The sequence below is a fragment of the Centroberyx gerrardi genome, chromosome 19 (assembly GCF_048128805.1).
Source record: "Centroberyx gerrardi isolate f3 chromosome 19, fCenGer3.hap1.cur.20231027, whole genome shotgun sequence".
Classification (NCBI taxonomy): Eukaryota; Metazoa; Chordata; class Actinopteri; order Beryciformes; family Berycidae; genus Centroberyx; species Centroberyx gerrardi.
In genome coordinates, this window is record NC_136015.1 from 9023494 (window position 1) to 9043540 (window position 20047).

A 20047-nucleotide genomic window follows, 5' to 3' on the forward strand; every position below is an offset into this window, starting at 1 on the left:
CAGACGTACCATATGTGAGGATGAAATGAAGGGAAAAGGACAAACTGACAGGGAGAGAAAACGAGAGCTAGGGATTGAGAGAGAGAGAGAGAGAGAGAGAGAGAGAGAGAGAGAGAGAGAGAGAGAGAGAGAGAGAGAGAGAGAGAGAGAGAGAGAGAGAGAGAGAGAGAGAATGGAATGAGGGAGAGAGAGCGAGTGAGACAGACGAGAGGGAACATTCCTGGTTGTGTTCCAGAGATAAAATTGCAGTACAGAGTGGAGAGACTTGAAAAGCTCAACTTTAGAGGGATGAGCTCACTCATTTTCCCCTTGTAGGCCTCTGGCCCACTTTTACCACGCACACACACACACAGACACACACACAGACACACACACACTTCCAAAAAACACTAGAGTCATGATACAAACAAATTTACAACTTCCTTGTAGCAAGAAACTTAGAACTTGCAGAACTCTTTGTACAAATACAAATGAGATATTGTTGTGTTGACATAATGTCTGGTAGCATGTGTATATTTGTGTGTGTGTGTGTGTGTGTGTGTGTGACTGTGTGTTTGTGTGTGCACGTGTGTTTTCTGCACTTAATAGAGGCCTTATGAGGCTATCAGAAAAAAGGAAAAAAAACAAAAAACCTCTGTTCATGTTTTATATGGATATCATCTCTGATGACTTACAGTGATGTCGCTGTACTGTTGATGCCACTATATTGGTCCACCTTACACCTGGTATTAGCATGCATTGTGGGTGTAAATGCAATGCGTCTTCAATCCACATATAGGAGCTACGTATGGAAATAAAAGTGGCTGCATCAAAAATAAATACATAGTTGACCCTTACGGCAATGTTTGCTTTAGCTGATGTCTACTTCTGTTCCTCTGTAACCTTGTTACTGTGCATATGAGGTTATTATTTCAGCTGACTAGGACCAAAAACATATGGCTATATAGCTTAGACACAGACAGAGGGAAAAATAATGATAATAAATAAAAAATAATAAATCAAAACATACTGTAAATGCATTATTTCAGACTGTTTAATAGGGGTTATGTACAATTATGAGACATCAGGTATGGTCTGTGGTGCAAAACCCATATCAACAACACTTTACCAAAAGCAGGGAATTTCAGCTATTTAGTTCATCACTATGGAGACGGGTCTCTTTGGCTGATACACTGCAGAACTGCAGTGCAATCACCCAACTCGGCTCTTCAACCGTAGTTTTACTTAAACCCGCTTTCCTGCTGTAATGTCAGCGAATTACCAGCAAGTAGAGCTTCAGATGAGTCGGGGAATAATGACTGTGTGTGTGTGTGTGTGTGTGTGTGTGTGTGGGTGGGGGTGGGGGGGGGGGGGGCGCTTGCTGTGACAAAGTGTTTTAGCTCTACTTGAGAAAGCTCTTTTCTACCAACCACTGGGGGAGGGGTCTCCAGGGAGCTGCAAGCTGACTCAGTCTCATCTGAAGCGCTCTGACTGGGGTCTCCCTGGAGGAACACACACACACACACACACCCCTCCCCTGAAGCTCCACAAGATATGGTGGGTTGGTCGGCCCACCGAGTGAAAACAAGAGAGCCGGTCCCTGAGAGCATACTGACAGTGCGATGAGGGAGTATGACAGTTCAGGAAATAAGACAAAATAAAATAAAAAAAATAAAAGAGATTTCTCCTCACCTCTCTGTCTCTTGATTTTTTTGAGCTGTCTGTTTCTGTCTCTGTCACACGCAAACACCTAGATACAAATAGAAACGCAGGCACACACACAGAGCCGCTCTCTCTCTCTCGCTCTCTGATACGCACATGCACAGCAACTGTCACTCTCTTATGCGCACACACACACTCGCACACATTATCTCACACACACACACATAAACACACCGACAGAGAGACAAACCTGCACCTACACGTGCACACACTCACACACATGCACACTCACCCATGCACACACACACACACACACACACACTCATAAACAGGTACCTACACACTCACAAACATGCACCTACACATGCACACACATACTCTCTCTCTCTCTCTCTCTCTCTATCTCTCTCTCTCTATCTCTCTCTCACACAGACTCACACACACACAGGCACTCATACACACACACATCTCTCTCTCATATCCAAACACACAGGCAGAAGCTCAGACTGATTGATGGGCTACGAAGAGGAACACAACCACACTTGGTAAGCACACACGCCTCTCTGCCACAGCCCAACCACACTGTTACCAACAGCCACCAGCATCAAACAAGCATGGGCTGCAATTATACTCCATTCCCATAGTAGCCTTGGGCTCACCACACACACACACACACACACACATCCGTCCTCGGTGCTAGACGAAGGGACAGACATGGTTCCGTCAAACTCAGATGGGACCCAAGGTGTGACAGGTTGGTCAAGCATACAGCTGCAGCTTAAAAAGTTGAAAAAGACTCACTTTTTTCCGCATATAACCGGCTGCACTATTGCTACTATTTATCCCAAGAGGAACTGTTCGGGAAACTTCACTCACTTTTCAGCCATCAAACAGAAGATACTATAGAGGGCTATTCTGACAAGCTGTTGGTAGTTTGAATTCGCAGCTTCTGTGGAAGTATCAGCTGCAGTGGCTGGCAGCACCGGCGCTGGATAGATGCAGGATTGATACGTAATGGAGTATAATAGGGCTCCACAGTGATTACCAGTCTAACGTAATGAAACGAGGATGAATTGTTCATTCTGGACATCAAATCTGACTAATAGAGAGGCCATTTGGAACAGGAAGCTCATTCAACATGTCTTTAATGTGAACCCCTGTATAATCTTTGTGACAACAGCAGCTCATTAACGCGCTGTGATGGCCGCACCGTTGGCCACGCATTAATATCTACTCTGATGTCGATAACTCACACCGACACAAACGCCTCCTCTTCGCCCTCTTGTTTTATTTTCTGGCACGTTTGCAGTCACAATGCACATGCATAACATTAATCAGATAATGACTCGACGCGTAGCTTGATTTGAATTGTTCTAATTTTGTTTATTTTCTAAGTAACTGCTGCTGTTCGCCGTATAGCGGCGAGATTGAAATACTGGAAGTGGAGTGCTTTTTGTGGAATTACTCATTTAGTAATCTCTCAAATGTAGATGACACCTTTTTCCATTTATTATGTTGGGAAATAATGCAAATGTAACTGAACTATCAAATGTGAGATAAAGTGAGATGTGCCTGCGTCTTACCCCATGTGTCTTTGTTTGTCCAGCCAGTATAAATGTGTATCATTTGTTTGGGGGGCAGTTTGTTCTGTTCAGCTGCAGTTATTTTTGAGTTCTGTTCTGTTTATTTGACCTTTTGCATTGGGCCCAGAACAGCTTTTGTTATTCCTGCACTTTCTTCTTGGTCTGTAAAATGTCTTTTTGGGTAAATAAAACCCTTATTTTTGTGCACTCCTTGTGTCTGCTTGCTCAGCCCCACACACATACATTGTAAGAGATGTTCATCTAAACAAGTCATTTAATCCAATATTGAGGCTTAAAATCATCTTTTCATTATAACAAGTGAAAAAATCTGCCAATTAGGTGAGATAATTTCACTTGTTTCTAATGCAAATCTACGAATTTTCTTCAATCAAGTGTCATCAAGTGTCAGTGGAGTGATCAGCTTAGTAACTCCCTCTTGTTTCAAGATATTGACACTGGATTCTAGAAAAAAATCCTGGAACTGGTGAAACTGCACTGGAAACAAATGGAGTCATCTCACCCCAATTGGCAGCACTTTTCACTTGAAGACTGAATATGAGTGTGGCGGCTTACATCACTGTAACAGGGAAGTGGACGCTCTCACCTTCCTCCGACGCCAGGGTGTCACATGATCCGAGGCTGAGGGCCAGCAGAGTCAGAGAGGAGCAGAGCAGCCACATGGTTTCACTCCTCCGAAACACGCCTCACCTCGACCACCAGCTGACGGACGGACAGACAAACAAAAAAGGGAAAAAGAGTAAAAAAAAAAGTCGAATATTTCCTCCATTCTCTGAACGCACCACCCGCTGCTCAAACTCTGCCGACAGCTGCACATTATGCTTGACTACTGATTAGACGTTGATGTATATTTATGAGTCAGTCGCAGTTGATGTGCTAATTATGAGGTATGATGCGGGCTTTGTTAGTGGCATATGAATTAACAGGAACGTCCCTCATTAAGGAGTGTAACTCTATAAAGTCTGATCATAATAATTATCCTGTCCATCTGGGTGGCCTTTTGACTGGGCAGCTGTGACGTACACACCCCGTACACACACACACAAACATACAAACATGTGCATGCATATGTGCACACAAACACACACACACACAGACAAGCAAACAAAGCCATTCAAAGACAAAAAGAGAATGTACACATACCGTTGCTCATAAACAAAGACACCGAAGCACGGTGCACACATAAAAGTACAATGATTTACATGCAGGCTGGTTGGTATAAAGTCAAACAGACAGGGAGGCCAAAACACACAAACACATCTGGAGACTATTCTCCTGGAGCCATGGCTCTGTTGCACCAGATGCTTCCACGTGGCCCAACAGCAAGCACACACACACACTCATGCATACAAATAAATAAATAAAAATACATGCCACGTCTATATAATCATTATATCCAGCCTCCACAACCCCTTTCCCTCATCACAACCCCCCATCTTACACACACACACATGCATGCACACCCACCCCACTCTCGCTCGCATAAACACATCCCAGCTGACCTCGACTTGCCCTCAGCGTGCATGTGGACCCCATAACTCTGCGGTGTTTACAGGTACAGCGGGGCCCTCAAGGCAGGCAGGCAGGCAGGCAGGCAGGCAGGCGGGCGGGCGAGCAGACTGTGTCTCTGTACACACACCTGTCCCGTCTGGCAAGAGGAATGACCCCCACGCTCCCCTGGGGGCACACAATGTGGCGCTCCTGCCCAGGCCAAGGACACGGTGTGAATACCATCTAGCCTGACCCGCCTGCCTGCGGGGCTCTGCCGGCAGACAATGTAGTGAGGGGAGAATGTTTCAAATTATACTGGAAAACATGGACAGGCTTGACATGTCCCACACTGTGAATGATGCATTCAATTTTGGGGCTGCTAGCCTGTTGCATCACGTACAGCTGACCACTGAATATTTGAAGCCATTGCTGAGTTTATCTTTTAGCAAGGTCTGCTTGCCTACCTTGTTTCCTTTCATTTTTGATGGGGTGAAAAGGCCAGGTCACCGTGAAAGGAGGTTAGCGATGTGACCGAAACAAACAATGAGAATGATTCTCCATAATCATGCTTTGTCACGATGTACCTGCGTGCGCGTGCAACTGTTGACAACGCGTCCATTTTCTGTATTTGTGTAAAAGCAGCCGCGAGCTGAGGAGAAGTTCAAGTAAAGTTTTCCCCTGAAGTTGGAAAGGGTGAGAGGTTAATCAAAGCCTTCGAAGACTGTGTTCGAGCACTCTAAAGCCGCAGCCATTATTATAGGCTTCATGCCACATGATCACAATAATAAGAAAGTTCAAACAGTATGGCCCACGCCGCATAATGCATCACAGTCCACAGAACACAGGCTAAAGGAAAAGTTACAGCTCATTGTTATTATGATCTGGCCATAATCCAAAACAATTTAATAGGCTTCCTATTATGTGTCGCGGTGGATGTCTCTCTCCCTCTCCCTCTCCCTCTCTCTCTTTACACTTTGTCCACAGCTTCCCGGCCACCCAGCTGGCTGCAGCAGATAAAGGCGGCGTGGGGCTAGGCCGCGGGGCTGGCCCGCAGCCCGGTGTGCGGGCCTGTGAGCGATCGGGTCACTGGCTGCCGAGCCAATACGGGAAGGAAAACAATGACAGATTTGAAGGTCTTCCAGCACTAAAAGCCTATAGACAAGCACTGGTGCACAAGTGGTGACCAACATCCACAATCAGCGCCGCCCTCGTTCTTATTGTCAGCCTGGACATTCTTAATGGCAACTCTGTGTTTCCCCTGAAGACAGAGTGGTTCTGGGAGCAATTTGGGTTCTGGGACCAGACTTACTGCCCATTTCCTATTTGTAGTTATTGGTTCCAGTACTTCTTATAGGTGGAAAACATCTCCTATTTACCATAGCATATGGATAAAAGTGCACAGACACTGTCCTATACAGCAGTGGAGGCAATTTGTGCTCAGAGCTTTGCAATTTTTTGTTAAACATTTCATCATCATTGTCATCCCCTTACAGATGGAACGGCAGGCAGCCCCAACACACTACACGCCTGTGGAGGGGAACAGGCTATGACATTGCTCACTGAAACATGTCCTCTCTATGGCCAGACAGGAGAATTGCTTATTAGCCACCCTGACACGGATGATTAAATGACAGCGGACCAGTAGCCCACTGTTTAGAGTGCTTTGCATTCGCTAAAATGGGAGAACCCAGTGTAAATGTGTCAATCATGTAATATTTGAGGGTTCGCTGCTTTTCCAGCTGTCTCTCTCGGCCAGCTGCAGCCAGGAGATTGATAGACAGCTCAGTTCTAGGATATTTGCTCCACCTCCCTGTGTCTCTCTCTCTCTCACACACACACACACGCGCGCGCGGGGGAGTGGATTTGGTGCTGGGCTATGAAAACAACCTCCCGCTCAGTCTGTGGGGCTGTGACCCTTAATGAATCCTCGAGGGAAATGGTCTCTCTGCAGAGAATGTATGAGGAAGTGCAGTGAAAGTTGACAAACATGCAACCGCATGGACACAGAAGGGCAGCATGGCGACTAGACGTGTGCAGGGAGGCTAATAGACAGAGGGACAGGCAGACAGACAGGTAGACAGGTAGACATGCATGCACACATACATTCATTCACATACACACACATTCACATACACTCGTGCTGCAGAAGGCAAGAGGGGAAGATTGGCATAAAGAGATGTGGGCAGGGCAGCTAACAGACTGAGGCTGTCAGACAGATAGAAAGACAGGTAGGTATTTATGCACATATGCACACACACACACACACACACACAGTGCCGTGTTCATGTCATATCGGAAGACGCAGAAGAACCGGATGAAATGTTGTTGTTACAGCTTTGAAATGTTCACTATTTGACTCATTGGAACGCCCACATCCAAGATGGAGATCATAGGGTCAACTGTTGTCATTAACTAGTCGTTTTAAAATCAACGGTAAACGAACCGCAGCAGATATTGTCCTCGTTTCATGAGTAGAGCTGATTCTATTAGTGAGAATATAACTGATTATTTTGATTTTTATCACTCAGGACTGCTGACATCAGTGGATTCGTTGCCATGTTTGCCGCCTGTGTTGCTGCCAGGTGGGAGATATCGGAGCGTTTTTGTTGAACGTTTGTTCTCAGTCGGAAGCTCGTATTTACAGTAAATCCGATATGACATGAACGCAGCAACACACACACACACACACGCATTCAGCATCGATTCTAGGAACTTGGAACCCGTGTACTCGAGGCCAAAACTGAGAGTGCATTGCAGGCTTGTTACAACAGGGAACATGAAATGAATAAAAGCAACTAAAGATGCCCCGAGGCGGCGATAGACACTCCAGATATCCACTGACCCGGAGCAATAGAAACTTGCAAACCAACAGAGACAATATCCAAACAGTATGACACTCAAAATAGACTGAGGCAAGTTTTTACTAGTCTTGCAGTCTGGGCAGCATTCAAGGCCTTCACTTGAATATTTGTGAATGAGAAAAGAGCTGCACAACTGCAAAGCTGTGCAAAAAAAGTAAGGGATGTTAAAAAAAAAAAAAAAGACTGCATCTGTTCAGGGTTGCCTGGAAGTTCCAACTCCATGGACACTTTTGGCTCACTAAAGCAGTGATGTGAACTGAGGCCTACACTGATGACGTGAACCGGTTGGCCCCCAGCCCGCGCTACGCTTGTATATCGTCGAGTCAGCCTTCAGCAAACAGACGACCCGTTGGTTTTCTTCAGCTTGACTTTACATTTCTGATAGCCAGCTAATGTTCGCTTCTCCGTTGGCTTGGATAAGCAGAAAAAAAAGGGGGAAAATGGGTGATAAATTTTGCAGCAGGCCCACAGCACAGACTTAAAAATTGGAAGCGGTATGCAAAACAGACACTACAAAGCCCACAGCTAAACTCTGCATGTGAAGCCTGCAGCACGGTAAGAGAGCCTCTAAACATGTCTAGGACATCAATTAGTAAAGGTACAGGGTTTTATATTCCCCGGGGTTTAAGGAGGGAGTAGAAACTGTCACTGTACCCGGTGGCATTGGCAGGCTATCACAAGGGTTCCCAAATATTTTCATGTCAAAGACGCCCAGATCAATACACTTTAGGCAACTGACCCCCATTTGATAAAGGCTTTGTCCCATTTGAAGAGATTTTTGTTGTCTGCCTACACTGTAGGTGGGAAGGCAGCAGAGGAGAGAGTGAAACCTCTGATCAGAAAAGTCAGTCTTACACAGGAATGAAAGAACAGTGAAATTGTACTCTTCCCTATTTTGCTGGAACACTCAAGGACCCCTGGGGGGTCCTCAAACCCCAGTATGGGAACCCCTGGCCTATACCAAAGCACATCAAAGCCTCCTCCTCCAAAACCGCAACAGCCCTCAAGCCTCCGGATGCTTTTTTTTTTTTTTTGGCCACATTCCACCAAGCAGAATGCAAAAGCCAGGAGACATGGGATGGCTGACTAATGCAAAAAGCAGATGGGACTTTGGCCATTCACTCTGCTTCCTTCAGCACACTGCCTCCCAGGTATAGGGGATGGAAGTTACACTTGGTAAGCCTATGCTGATCTCGGGTCAGTGGAGTGTTTTACCCCAGACATCGCCTTGTCAGAATGATTGGCACATATAGCAGATCCAGGAACAGTGCCGCTTAGAGACTTTTCCATGCCGCAATGGTTGGATGTAAAGTTTTGTAGAAAATATTTCTCAGCCCACAATCTGTTGCATTAAGGCCTGGCTTGGATGTGGTAAAAAAAAAAAAAAAGTCAGCATCACTTTTCCAGCAGTTACCCCAACTAGTTTTATTATAAGCCTCTTGTAAAACCCTAACAAAAAGCCAGTACATATTCTTACAGTATCCCAATAGGGATTTACAATGTGGCTGGATACTCTACAGATGAAACTTTAATGATCCCCATGGGGGAAAGTGAGTTTATGACACTTTATGGTATTTTTATCTCCTATGGTATCATAATATTCCGTTAATATCCCTATGTTATTCCTATAGGGACTTTAAGTGTGTCTGTGGTGCTCAATAGTGAGTTTATAGTGACCTTACTTTTTATATATATATATATATATATATATCTCCTCTGGCATAATAATCCTATAATATTCCTATGGGGACATACTGCAGTTACAGCCCCACCAGCCTGTTGCAGTGTTCGCCTGTTGCAAAAGTCTCACCATAAAGTTCTAAAAATCACTTTATCGATTTCTACAAACTGCAGTCCTGCCCATAGCGCTCTTTATAGCCGACAGCAATATCGTTTTGCCAAAACATAAACTTTCAAAACTTATCTCGGGGTTATCCGTTCCCAGCGTTACTAACACGTTGTTGTTTTGGGGTTTTTTTTCACCCACTTGCACGCAGTTAAGCACAGTCCATAAAAAGCCATACCTTCAGCTATTGATAAATCCACAAAGTTGCGACCACATTAATCCGAAGTCAACGTGTGTGTGTATGTATATCCCAGGCACCCGAATGGAAACCGTTAATAGGGCGCAGCGAATGCAGTTCAAATGTAATCCACGGTGGCTTTTTTCCCTTTGACTTCTTTTTCTTGAGGCTTCTTCCAGGGAGAAAGAAAAGAAGAAGAAGAAGAAAAAAAAAGTTACTGCAAGATTGTCCGTGTCCAACTTTTCCCCTCCCCTCTTCCCCGCTGCTCCTAAATCTAATCCCGAGTCTCTCTCTCTCTCACTTTCTCCCTGTCTCTCTCTCTCTCTCTCTCTCTCTCTCTCTCTCTCTCTCTCTCTTGGGAAATCCTCCAGTGAGACGTGTAGTGACATCACCTGGTCCATAGTGCTGGAAAATGAGCCCGGGGCATCTCTCCAGTCTCTCCCCCTACCTCTCCCTGGCCTCTCTACCTTCTCCTTTCCCTCTTTCTTCCCACCCATCACCCCCCTCTCTTTCCATCTCTACCTCTCTCACCTCTCACTGTTTGATTCATGGCTTACTGGAGGGCAAAAGAAGACTTTCATCCATCCTGTTGTCTGGGTTAAAGTCCTGCATTAGGAAAAGAGAGACGGATTCCGGTGACGCCGGCAGTGCGTTGAGAAGAATTTACTCCATTAAAATTAATGAACTTGCTTATCATACTTACCTTTGATTGACGGCCCGGTCCGCAGCTTCCGTATTGTTTTATCACTGGGTTTTATTGCATCCAATCCATAAAGCGGCCTCAGTTGCTGCCCCTGTCCATTCAGAAACACTCATCTTAATAGCCACATAAATTCCACCTTTATTGTCAGTAAGTAAATAATTCGGGAGGCAAATAAATATCACTTTGGCATTTGATTTATGTGGGCCTCCCCCACCGCCGTGACTGAAATAGGTACCAAGGAGTGTTCACTTCTTTAAGAGATTTATTTCTCTTTTCTGTTCAGAAGTGAACTTGTGTTTCTTTGTCCCTCTACCAAGCCCCTATCTTTCACTTTTTCATTAGGCTTTACCCTCTGCCTTCCAAAAACCTTGTGGAAAAATGGGAAAATAAGCAAGCGAGCGTGACAACAAGTTGCTGAATACCAACAAAGCCACCTCTGACTTGTGTTTGAGTGGAACCGACAGAAAGCTGTTGCTGTCCGTCGATGACTTTCTCAGCTGTCCAGTTGTGTCACAACCTTTGAACTGCACGTTCACCCGGATGTGACCTTCCTGACCTCAGAACTGACAAACTTGGCGGGAACAAGGTCATGTGGACGCTGTCTGTGGGACATCTGGACGTGTGTATGTGTGTGTACGTGTACGTGTATTGACAACACACGTCTTAACCCTCTCCAGTTGAGTTTGAGTGAGTTTTCATGATGCACCATGTATGGATAAAATGCACCATCCTTCCTTTTCGAAAACAGCCCCTTGAACACATTTGCCCAGTTGCAGGAAGGCGAAGGTAAGATAAGATAAACTTTATTGTTCCCATTGGAGTAATTGTCTTGGATGCTGCTGTTAGGCCTATTAACAGCATGCTTCTGTTCTCATCGTACAACAGTAGCACATGCACTACCAGTCAAAAGTTTGGACACACACACTTTTCTTTATTTTTACTATTTCTCACATTTTAGAATAATAGTAAAGACATCAAAACTATGAAATAACACAAATGGAATTATGCAGTGACCAAAAAAGTGTTAAACAAATCAAAACTATCTTATAGTTTAGATTCTTTAAAGTAGCCTCCCTTTGCCTTGATGGAAAGGCAAAGGCTTTGGAAATAAATTTATACATAGGCATCAACGTCACTTTCTATTTGTCTAAGAAACACATTTCAAGCATTTAAGCATAAGCCTTTAGATCAAAATGGCTTTAAGATCATGAAAAACATAACACATTCAATCAGGTGTGTCCAAACTTTTGACTGGTAGTGTATAGAGAGCCTAAGTCCCTCCCCTTCCGGTGGACCACCATGGGACCTTATTTCAGAAAAAATATGTACGGTAGTCAACGGCGAGAGACAAATAATTGTTTGATCCCGTTTGAATTGTGCCATGAATTACACATATGATGTTTTGTCAATTTAAATGATAATTTTGCAAGTCAAGAAAGTCGCAGTTTGTGGTAAAACTGTTGAACTATAAGACTGTAAAAATACGTAATTAGAAAGACTACACACCCAAAAGTCGCGCAAGTGACGTAACTTCCTCTCTCCACAAGCTACCCAGAGCCGCTGAAGCTAAGTCCCTCTCAGATAGCAGGAGTATTATACACAACCTGGAAGGTAGACAGTAAGAATGGATTTAAACTGGTTTAGGATAGTTTTAGTACAGTGGGGGCTAACGTTAACGCGATGCCTGTGTGTTTCCTATGTTTCGTTCCATGTTGGTGTTGGTGACGTATATTGTGCGAGATGAGAGATGTAGTTCACTGAGCGGTTTCACACAAAACTAAACGTTACTGTACTGTTTTACAACAAACTGCGACTTCCTTGACTTGCAAAATTATCTTTTAAATTGACAAAACATCATATGTGTAAGTCATGGCACAATTCAAACGGGATCAAACAATTATTTGTCTCTCGCCGTTGACTACTGTACATATTTTTTCCGAAATAAGGTCCCATGGGGGACAGCGGAAGGGGAGGGACTTAGGCTCTCTATAGCACAGTAGTATACACATACACACAGACACACACACGCATCTCTGTGTTGCTGCTTTACAAACAGTCTTTCACCATAGTCGGCTGCTGCCTATTTGCCTGATCCACTTTGTCATGGCAATGAATGTCATCGATCAAGAAGCGGAGAGATAAATCTATCTGCCACACTTTCCTGCGTTATAGAGTGTTCTGTTCAAAAGTCCCCAAAGTGGAGGAAAATCGCGTATAATAATCACTAGACCTGCTCTTCAAAGGTGCTGTGTGTGTGTGCGTGTGTCGTAAGAGAGGGAGAGAGGAAAAAGATTGACAACAAAGATGCAATTATTTTGAAGGTCTCTGTATTATAGATGAGAGGATGCCGTTTCAGGGGCCTCCTGAGAGCCGCGCGCAAGTTAACGGCTCCTCTTCTCTTCCCATTCTTCACAGCTCCTCTCTGCGTACGGGGGGGAATCAGGCCACGCAAACCGCCGCGTGCCTCAATAGGAATCCGTGTAAACGCTCCGCTCGCTTCACATGCATATGAGCCATACACATTCTTTGCCCGGCGGGACTAAATTGTGATGACAACCCTGAGAGACACGATCATAAATGCTTCATCGTAACAAAAAAAAACAACAACAACAACAACAACAACAAAAAAAACAATAACACAAAATAAAGGATTGGCGTGAAGGATTGACGGCGGAGATATCACCGTAAAAATCCAGGGCCTGGGGGTTGGAAACGGGCTGCAGCGAAATTGGCCTCATCTCAAATCGCATATCAATGTCTGCGCTGTCGTTAAATGAATTGACAGGGAAGACAAGGCGACTGAGCTTGGCCTGGTTAGAGCGATCCAAGAGCCTCGGTGTGTGTGTGTGTGTATACAGTATGTGTGTATGTAACGCGCGTGTGTGTGTACGTGTGATCCATTACCATCACAGCTACTCTGCATGGTGGGTGGGTTTGGCCGGGTTCCAGCTCTCAGCGGGGGAGCATCTCTGAAAAGCAGGATCAATGAGCTAGTCAGCCGGCGTCGTATGGTGGTCTGGAAACGCCCGGTGATTTACGAGACGCGAGACCCCCGCTTCCAACCGGCTTTATTCTGTCAGCGTTCTAACTTTAGCCTCACCTTCTGCTCAACTTTAACTCTTCTGACACACCTGCTCTCATTTTCGGCGGAGAGCGAGGACGGCGCGCTCGTTTCGAGATTCAAGTGGGCCTCCTCAATTTGAGCTCTCCTCAATCCCTGTGATTGAATGAGCGAAAAGGCAATCCAGTCTGATAATGGCTGAGGACTCTTCGGCATTCTGCCGCCGCCGTAGATAAGAGGCTCAAGTTTTTTCGCTTTAAGGCGGTGGCGCGGGGGGGGGGGTAGGGGGCCGAGGACGCGTCGCACCTGTTGCAAAGCCCTCCAGGGGGCGCCGCAGGACAGGCCAGACTCTCCATCACGCAGGTACCCCCCCAGGGCCGGGATGGAGTGCGGAGGAGAAGGAGGAAGAGGAGGAGGAGGGGGGTCCATATGTGACCATGCATATGTTCCCTCCCTTACCTCCCTCCCCGCTCCCCGGCTCTCTCCATCTTCGTTGCGTCCCGCCCTCCTTCTCCCTCCTTCCTCGTTCATCTTCTCCCCCCCCCCCCCCCCAGCCCACGCCTCCTGCCTCCCGTCCTCCGCCGCCTCCTTCATCCGCGGGAGAGGTGGACTCCCCCCCCCCCCCCCCCCCCATCCCCCCCATCCCTCCACCCCCCATCCCTAACCCTCTCCTCTCTCTCTCCCTCAGTAACTGTGTGAGGCGCAGGGAGTGGATGGATCCTGGCAGTGTCTTTATTGGCTCAGTTATTTCCACTGCATGCTCCCGTGCTCCCCTAAGAGGATGAGGGATGAGGGAATGGGGTGGGGGGGGGAGCGAGGGAGCTGCGAAGGAGAGGAGTAGATGGGGGGGGGGGGGGAGAAAAAGAAAGACAGAGAGAGAGAGAGAAAGAGAGAAGCGTGCTTCTTTCTTCTTCTACGCATCGCCTCATGTGTGTTCACCTCGGGAGTCGCAGTCAGTGAACCTTTACGCATGCATGTAGAAAACTCCGGCACACACACACACACACAGTTGAGGAGAGGACACAGTCGGTGCGCCCGGCGAGCCTCTGCATCTCCCATGCAGACAGAGGAGTGGATTCTATTTCAAGGATGAGCGCCGATATAAATCAGTCAATCAATAAGGAAAGAGATAGCCACACTTACAGATGGGCAGTCGCACAAAACACATACTATCACACACCACTGAATTAGAGTGAGGGACTCCAGTGTGACAATCACTAAAAGCCTAGATATACTGGTGTACACCGGTAAATTGGCTTAATGCTTGTTCTCAATACTGGTTGACTGACACGGTAACCAGAGATTGCTGCCTAGCATGAATAAAACAGTGAGTGAGTGTGTGTGCGTGTGTGTGTGTGTGTGTGTGCGCGTATAACTCTTCAGTTTGCTGGTCTGCGTTATTGCTGCAATAAGCTATGGAATAAAGTCAAACTGCCAGCCGCTGAGCTGATACATTCCCCACTGCTGCAGTAGACTAGCAACTCAGCCTTAAGTTACAACGTTACCACACACCGCGAGCGCGTCGGATTTAAGGCCGACGCGCGGCGCGGTGATACGTTACCGAAGTCTAATTTGCCTGTCGTGACATCGCGGGGAAGCACAAAATAGAGCACAATAAAGAGAAGGAATGGGATCCATAAAGAAAAAAAGGACAGTGTGGCAGACGGCGACGGAAAGCAGATAGAGCGAGATGGGGAAGAGAGAAAATGAGATGGAGAGTGAGTAGATTAGTTCCCTGCCACATCCGAGGCCATGACTAAAAGCATGTGGAGCCTATTTGGCCAACTGACACATATTCCAACAGCGGCGCTACTTTTTTTTCTTTTTTTCTTCGCCTTCGTCTCATACTTTCCATGCAGAAGAAAGGACAGAGAAGCAGAGAAGGGGGATGGAGGGAGGGGGGCGAGGGGGGGGCTATGGAATATGCTGACGCAGGCTAATGAGAAAGAGGGTTGGAGAGATACAGAGAGACAAAAGAGAGAGAAAGAGAGAGGCCAAGAGAGTCGTGGAGAGAGGTGGAGGAAGTACAGTAGCTGCAGCAGTAGTTTTCCATTGGAGTCTGGAACGCTTTAGTGTACTCGTCTCACTTGGAACCGGGAAGTGTTCAATGATCACATGGTGGCCAGGCCACGTTCTTCAGAACCTTATGGCAACTCACTGCTTCCAGCCGTTTTGGATCCAGAAGGTTTTTTTTTCTTCTTTCTGTCAGATTTTCCAAACATGCGGCATAAAGGCTCAAACATGAATCTCGCGGTCGGCGTGCCAAATGTATTTTCCGCACAAAGTGTAGAACAGACAACTTTCTTGTTCACATTACTCCCACTGTCTCTCTTCCTCTCCAGCTCGAGACTTCTGCTCTGCTGCCCTCCTTCCCCACCCCCTCACTTTCCCTCTCTTTCATAGACACATTATTGTACGTCTTCTTTTTGCACTGTGTGTGTGTGTGTGTGTTTGCGTGTGCAGATCCGTCTCTGCGCATCTGTCTCATTCCTGATGTCGAAGTTATGGCACTGTGTCCAAAGTTTACCTGTTCACACCTGTGCGGTGCCTGGTCCAAGTCGACAAGCCTCTACCTGAGCACAAACAACGCTGTGTCAACATTATGCGCTGTCCAACACACACAACTCATACACGCTGAATAGGCTGGGTGTCCATTGGCTCATTCATACTTCTTATACCCATTCCCTCGGTGTCTTTCATTAATATTCCAATGCAGAAAGTGGTCAGATGCAGTGTTGGGCTCGTTACTTAAAAAACATATTTATTATTCACTACTCATGACTTATTTCAAAGATATTACTTTACTTATTAATCCCTAGGAGCAGTATGTCAGCAGTATGACTACTTGTTATATATCTTTTCTATTACACCCTTCAAAACTCTGGATAACTCAATTATCTCACCTGTGCACCTCTGTGTGAATAATAAGAGTAACCAAAATAGCGAAATATCCATCGAGAAAGTAAACTTTTCACCCATTTCTCATCTAAGCTAGTTTAGGGTGAGAGGACGATAACTAATTCTGAGGAAAATGAATGGGAGGATGGAGATAATCAGTTTTGTTTATGTAACCCAGTTAAAAATATTATGCATGGTTATAAATAATCATAATGTTAAAATACTTAATTGCAATAAATAAGTTTATCCTATTTTATAGGGTTATTTTTCAACGGTTAAAAAAATATATAAATTTATTGTTTAAAAAAGATGCTGTGGAATAAATAATCTAGAAAGATAGATATAATATGTTTTATTGTGAAGAGTTCATGGTTACGAGGTGGTAACTGGGTAGAATGATGTGGTATCTGAAAAAAACCTTAATGCTTGTTTTTCATTGGTTGATACATCCATGGAGTGAACAGGAGAGATGTGCGTGTCTGACGAGAGAGAGGAGAGATGGACGGAGTTTTCGAAGTTTGAGATTCATACAGGAGTGTAGTTAGTTTTTGGTTAATGTGTTGAATCCCAAAGCATTTGGCAATAAATTGGTACGGCTGATGCCGGTTTTCTCTACTTGCTTGTCTAATCCAGAGAGGTCTGACGATCACAGCGCTTCCCACACACAGCGTAGCTCCCTCCCTCCGCTGAGAGCAGGGACTGTAGGATAGGGTCCACTTGTAATTGCTACCGGCGTACGCCGAAACTGTGCCCGGGTGGGCGGAGTCAGCACTTAATATTAAAACGGGATGAGATGAAGGCTAGTAAAAAATGTACGTTAATTATGGCTATATGTAATGGCTAGTTAAGAACGTAAATCAATATGGTGGCTAGTTATGATGTCCCTAAGTTAGCTAAGTTTTGCTCAAGAAAATAACCACAGAAAATAAAATGCTGCAGTCAATTTGTGAAAGCCTGAGCTTCATTCATGTTATTATTATGATAGTCACACACACACACACGCACCCCACACACACACACCTACTCCCCTCACAGTGATGCATAAAATACCCCAGAAAGCAAAATATCAGGTGGTGTAAGTAGCAATTGGAGCCTAAAATGCACCAGTCCAATACAGCAGGTATATTCAGTTTAGTTTGATTGCAGTGAGTAGGGTCAGCAGGTGTAGGGCAACCCTTCAACATAGTAAATAAATGTACATTAGCCAGTCTTATGAACTTGTATGATATTTAGGCCTAGTAATAAATATCAATAATAATTATTATTTCACCTCGTTTTCAGTAAATCACAGTGTCGTAGCTTCGTGCGGACAGCTTTTCTCTTTTGTATATTTACTATTGCTCTTTAATAAAGCAAAAGTATTTCTTATCCGATTACTCGATTAATCGATGGAATAATCGGTAGAATACTCGATTACTAAAATAATCGATAGCTGCAGCCCTAATATACAGAATGAAATATTAGACATTATGGCAAATATGATTAGGGATCAGATAAGTGGTGAAATACAAGATGCTGAACTATTTGCATTGATGGTAGATGAGAGTAAGGACCTCAGTAAAACGGAACAAGTGTCTGTGGTGGTGTGCTACGTAAAAAATGATGAAGTTGTGGAGGAATTTCTTCATTTCACTCCAGCTGACAGATTAGATGCCGAGTCGCTTTTCGCTACGATCAAAGAGACTCTTAGTAAATGTAACATTGATCACACTGCCTGTATTGCTCAGTGTTATGACGGCGCGGCGTTCACAACAGGGTCCAGGAGAAATTCAGAGAAGAGGTCCCTCAGGCAATCTACATTCATTGCCACGCACACCGTCTCAATCTTGTTTTGGAGGACTGTGTCAGAAACGTGAAGCCAGCGGGGGATTTTTTTGTTATTGTGCAAGACATGTACAAGTTTTTCTCAGGCTCATTTGTCCATGCCCATTTTATTAAGAAGCAAAGGGAACTTGAGCCTTCACAGCAGCCCATTGAACTCAAGAAACTGTCTGATACGCAATGGTCCTGCCAGTACTACTCGCTGTGGGCAGTGCAAAAAACCCTCCCAGCCATCATTGCAACCTTAAAGGACATTAAGTCGCAGCCAAATACACGCAGATCGACTGACGCGTGGGTGGAGGATCTGTTCCGCACAGCAAAGTTCATGTCTGACACTCTACAGTCCCCTGATCTTTTGCTCGAGACTGCCACTGACCTCGCACACTCGGTCATCACGAGCATAAAAGAAAAGCGCACGGAGGACTCTTGGAGAGCCATATGGAGCAAGGCAGAGGCCCTGTGCGCAAAGGTCGGTGTCGCCGTACAACCGCCGCCGCCCCCACAAGAGAAGAGACAATCCCAACAGCCTCGCCATCTACAGGACTTTATAGTTGAAGCTCCAATTCAAACCGAACATCCATCCATGTCCTCTCCGGATGAACTCCGAACGTCCTAGTTCTACCCTGTCATTGACCGACTGGTGAATGAAATGACCCGACGCTTTTCCACAGAAGCAGGTGCAGTTCTCATGGGAACGTCAGCCCTCAACCCCAAGCATGCCACATTCCTTCAAAAGGAGAGCCTTGTGCCCATGGCACAGCACTATGGAATCAGAGAGGACAATCTGCTGGCCGAGGTGCACCAAGTGCGCCGGCTCTTGGAAAGAAAAAAAGAAGAGAGCGAAACAGTTAGCAGCACACTGGAGTTCCTGTCCATGCTTAAACCTTACAAAGACTCCTTCGTGGACATCTATAAACTTTTACGCATATCTGTCACACTGCCAGTAACCTCCGCGACATGTGAGCGCAGTTTTTCCTGCATGCGGCATGTAAAAACCTACCTGAGAAACAGAATGGCAAACCTTCGACTCAGCAACCTTGCCTGCCTGTCCATACATGCAGAAAGAACCAAGGCCCTTGATATCCAGAAAATTATAGACTAATTTGCACTGAACCACAACAACAGACGCATCGTCCTTCTATAAAACAACACGGCCTATAAGTATTTTTGCAATAGAAATATAATCGCTAAGATTGTGATGATAGCCAGCTCGTTTTACACCATGTGTGCGCAGTTGACAGGCATAGGGTAAATGCACTTCTCGTTGTGGCTGCACTGTGGATATTATTCCTTTCATTTCTGACGTTGTGATAGACATTTAATCCGTAACATTATAACCAATGCACAGCAGGACGCATGTATATCGTCGGCCTACAAGTTATTTTTGTTTGCAATAGAAATATGATCATTAAGATTGTGATGATAGCCAGTTCGTTTTACAAGTGTGTGCACAGTTAACAGGCATAGACTAAATGCATTGCACTTCTCGTTGTGGCTGCACTTTGGACATTATTAATTTCATTTCTGACGTTGTGATAGCCATTTCATCCGAAACATTATTACCAATGCATAGTTGTCTGATTATGCATATGGAATAAATTCACTTCTTGTTGTTGTCGCATTTTGGATGTATTGTATTGTTACTGCTGAAAGACGAGACGTGCAAAGGTGAAAGACTTCAGCACCGGCTGTCCGGTGCTGAAGTCTTTCACCTTTGCACGTGAAAGACGTTTTTGTCATTGCCTTGTGGTCACTTGTATTAGGCTTATAGCTATTTTGTTGAATATTCTTTGGCCAAATTCAATTAAAAACTACATTTATATCGAATGTGCTGTGTGCCATATCTGCTTTTGTTGAAAAAACGAGAACTTCCTTATAAAGTAACTCTGAAGTCATGAAAATCGACTATTTTCTTAGCACCCCCACGTATTGGTCAAGCTCCCCCT

At 45.2% G+C, this 20047-nt stretch overlaps 1 protein-coding gene across 3 annotated transcripts in view; it reads right to left on the reverse strand.

The window, feature by feature from the left end:
* The window catches only part of col16a1 (collagen, type XVI, alpha 1), a 66000-nt gene extending 56140 nt beyond the window's left edge, over nucleotides 1–9860 (reverse strand). For all 3 annotated transcript variants that reach the window (XM_071919794.2, XM_071919795.2, XM_071919793.2), the window contains exons 1-2: nucleotides 9619–9860; nucleotides 3829–3944 (exon numbers count right to left, since the gene is read on the reverse strand). In XM_071919794.2, the coding sequence (XP_071775895.1) occupies nucleotides 3829–3904 (76 nt within the window). In that variant the 5' untranslated portion in view covers nucleotides 3905–3944; nucleotides 9619–9860. The remainder of the gene's footprint in view (nucleotides 1–3828; nucleotides 3945–9618) is intronic.
* Between the last annotated feature and the right edge of the window lie 10187 nt (nucleotides 9861–20047).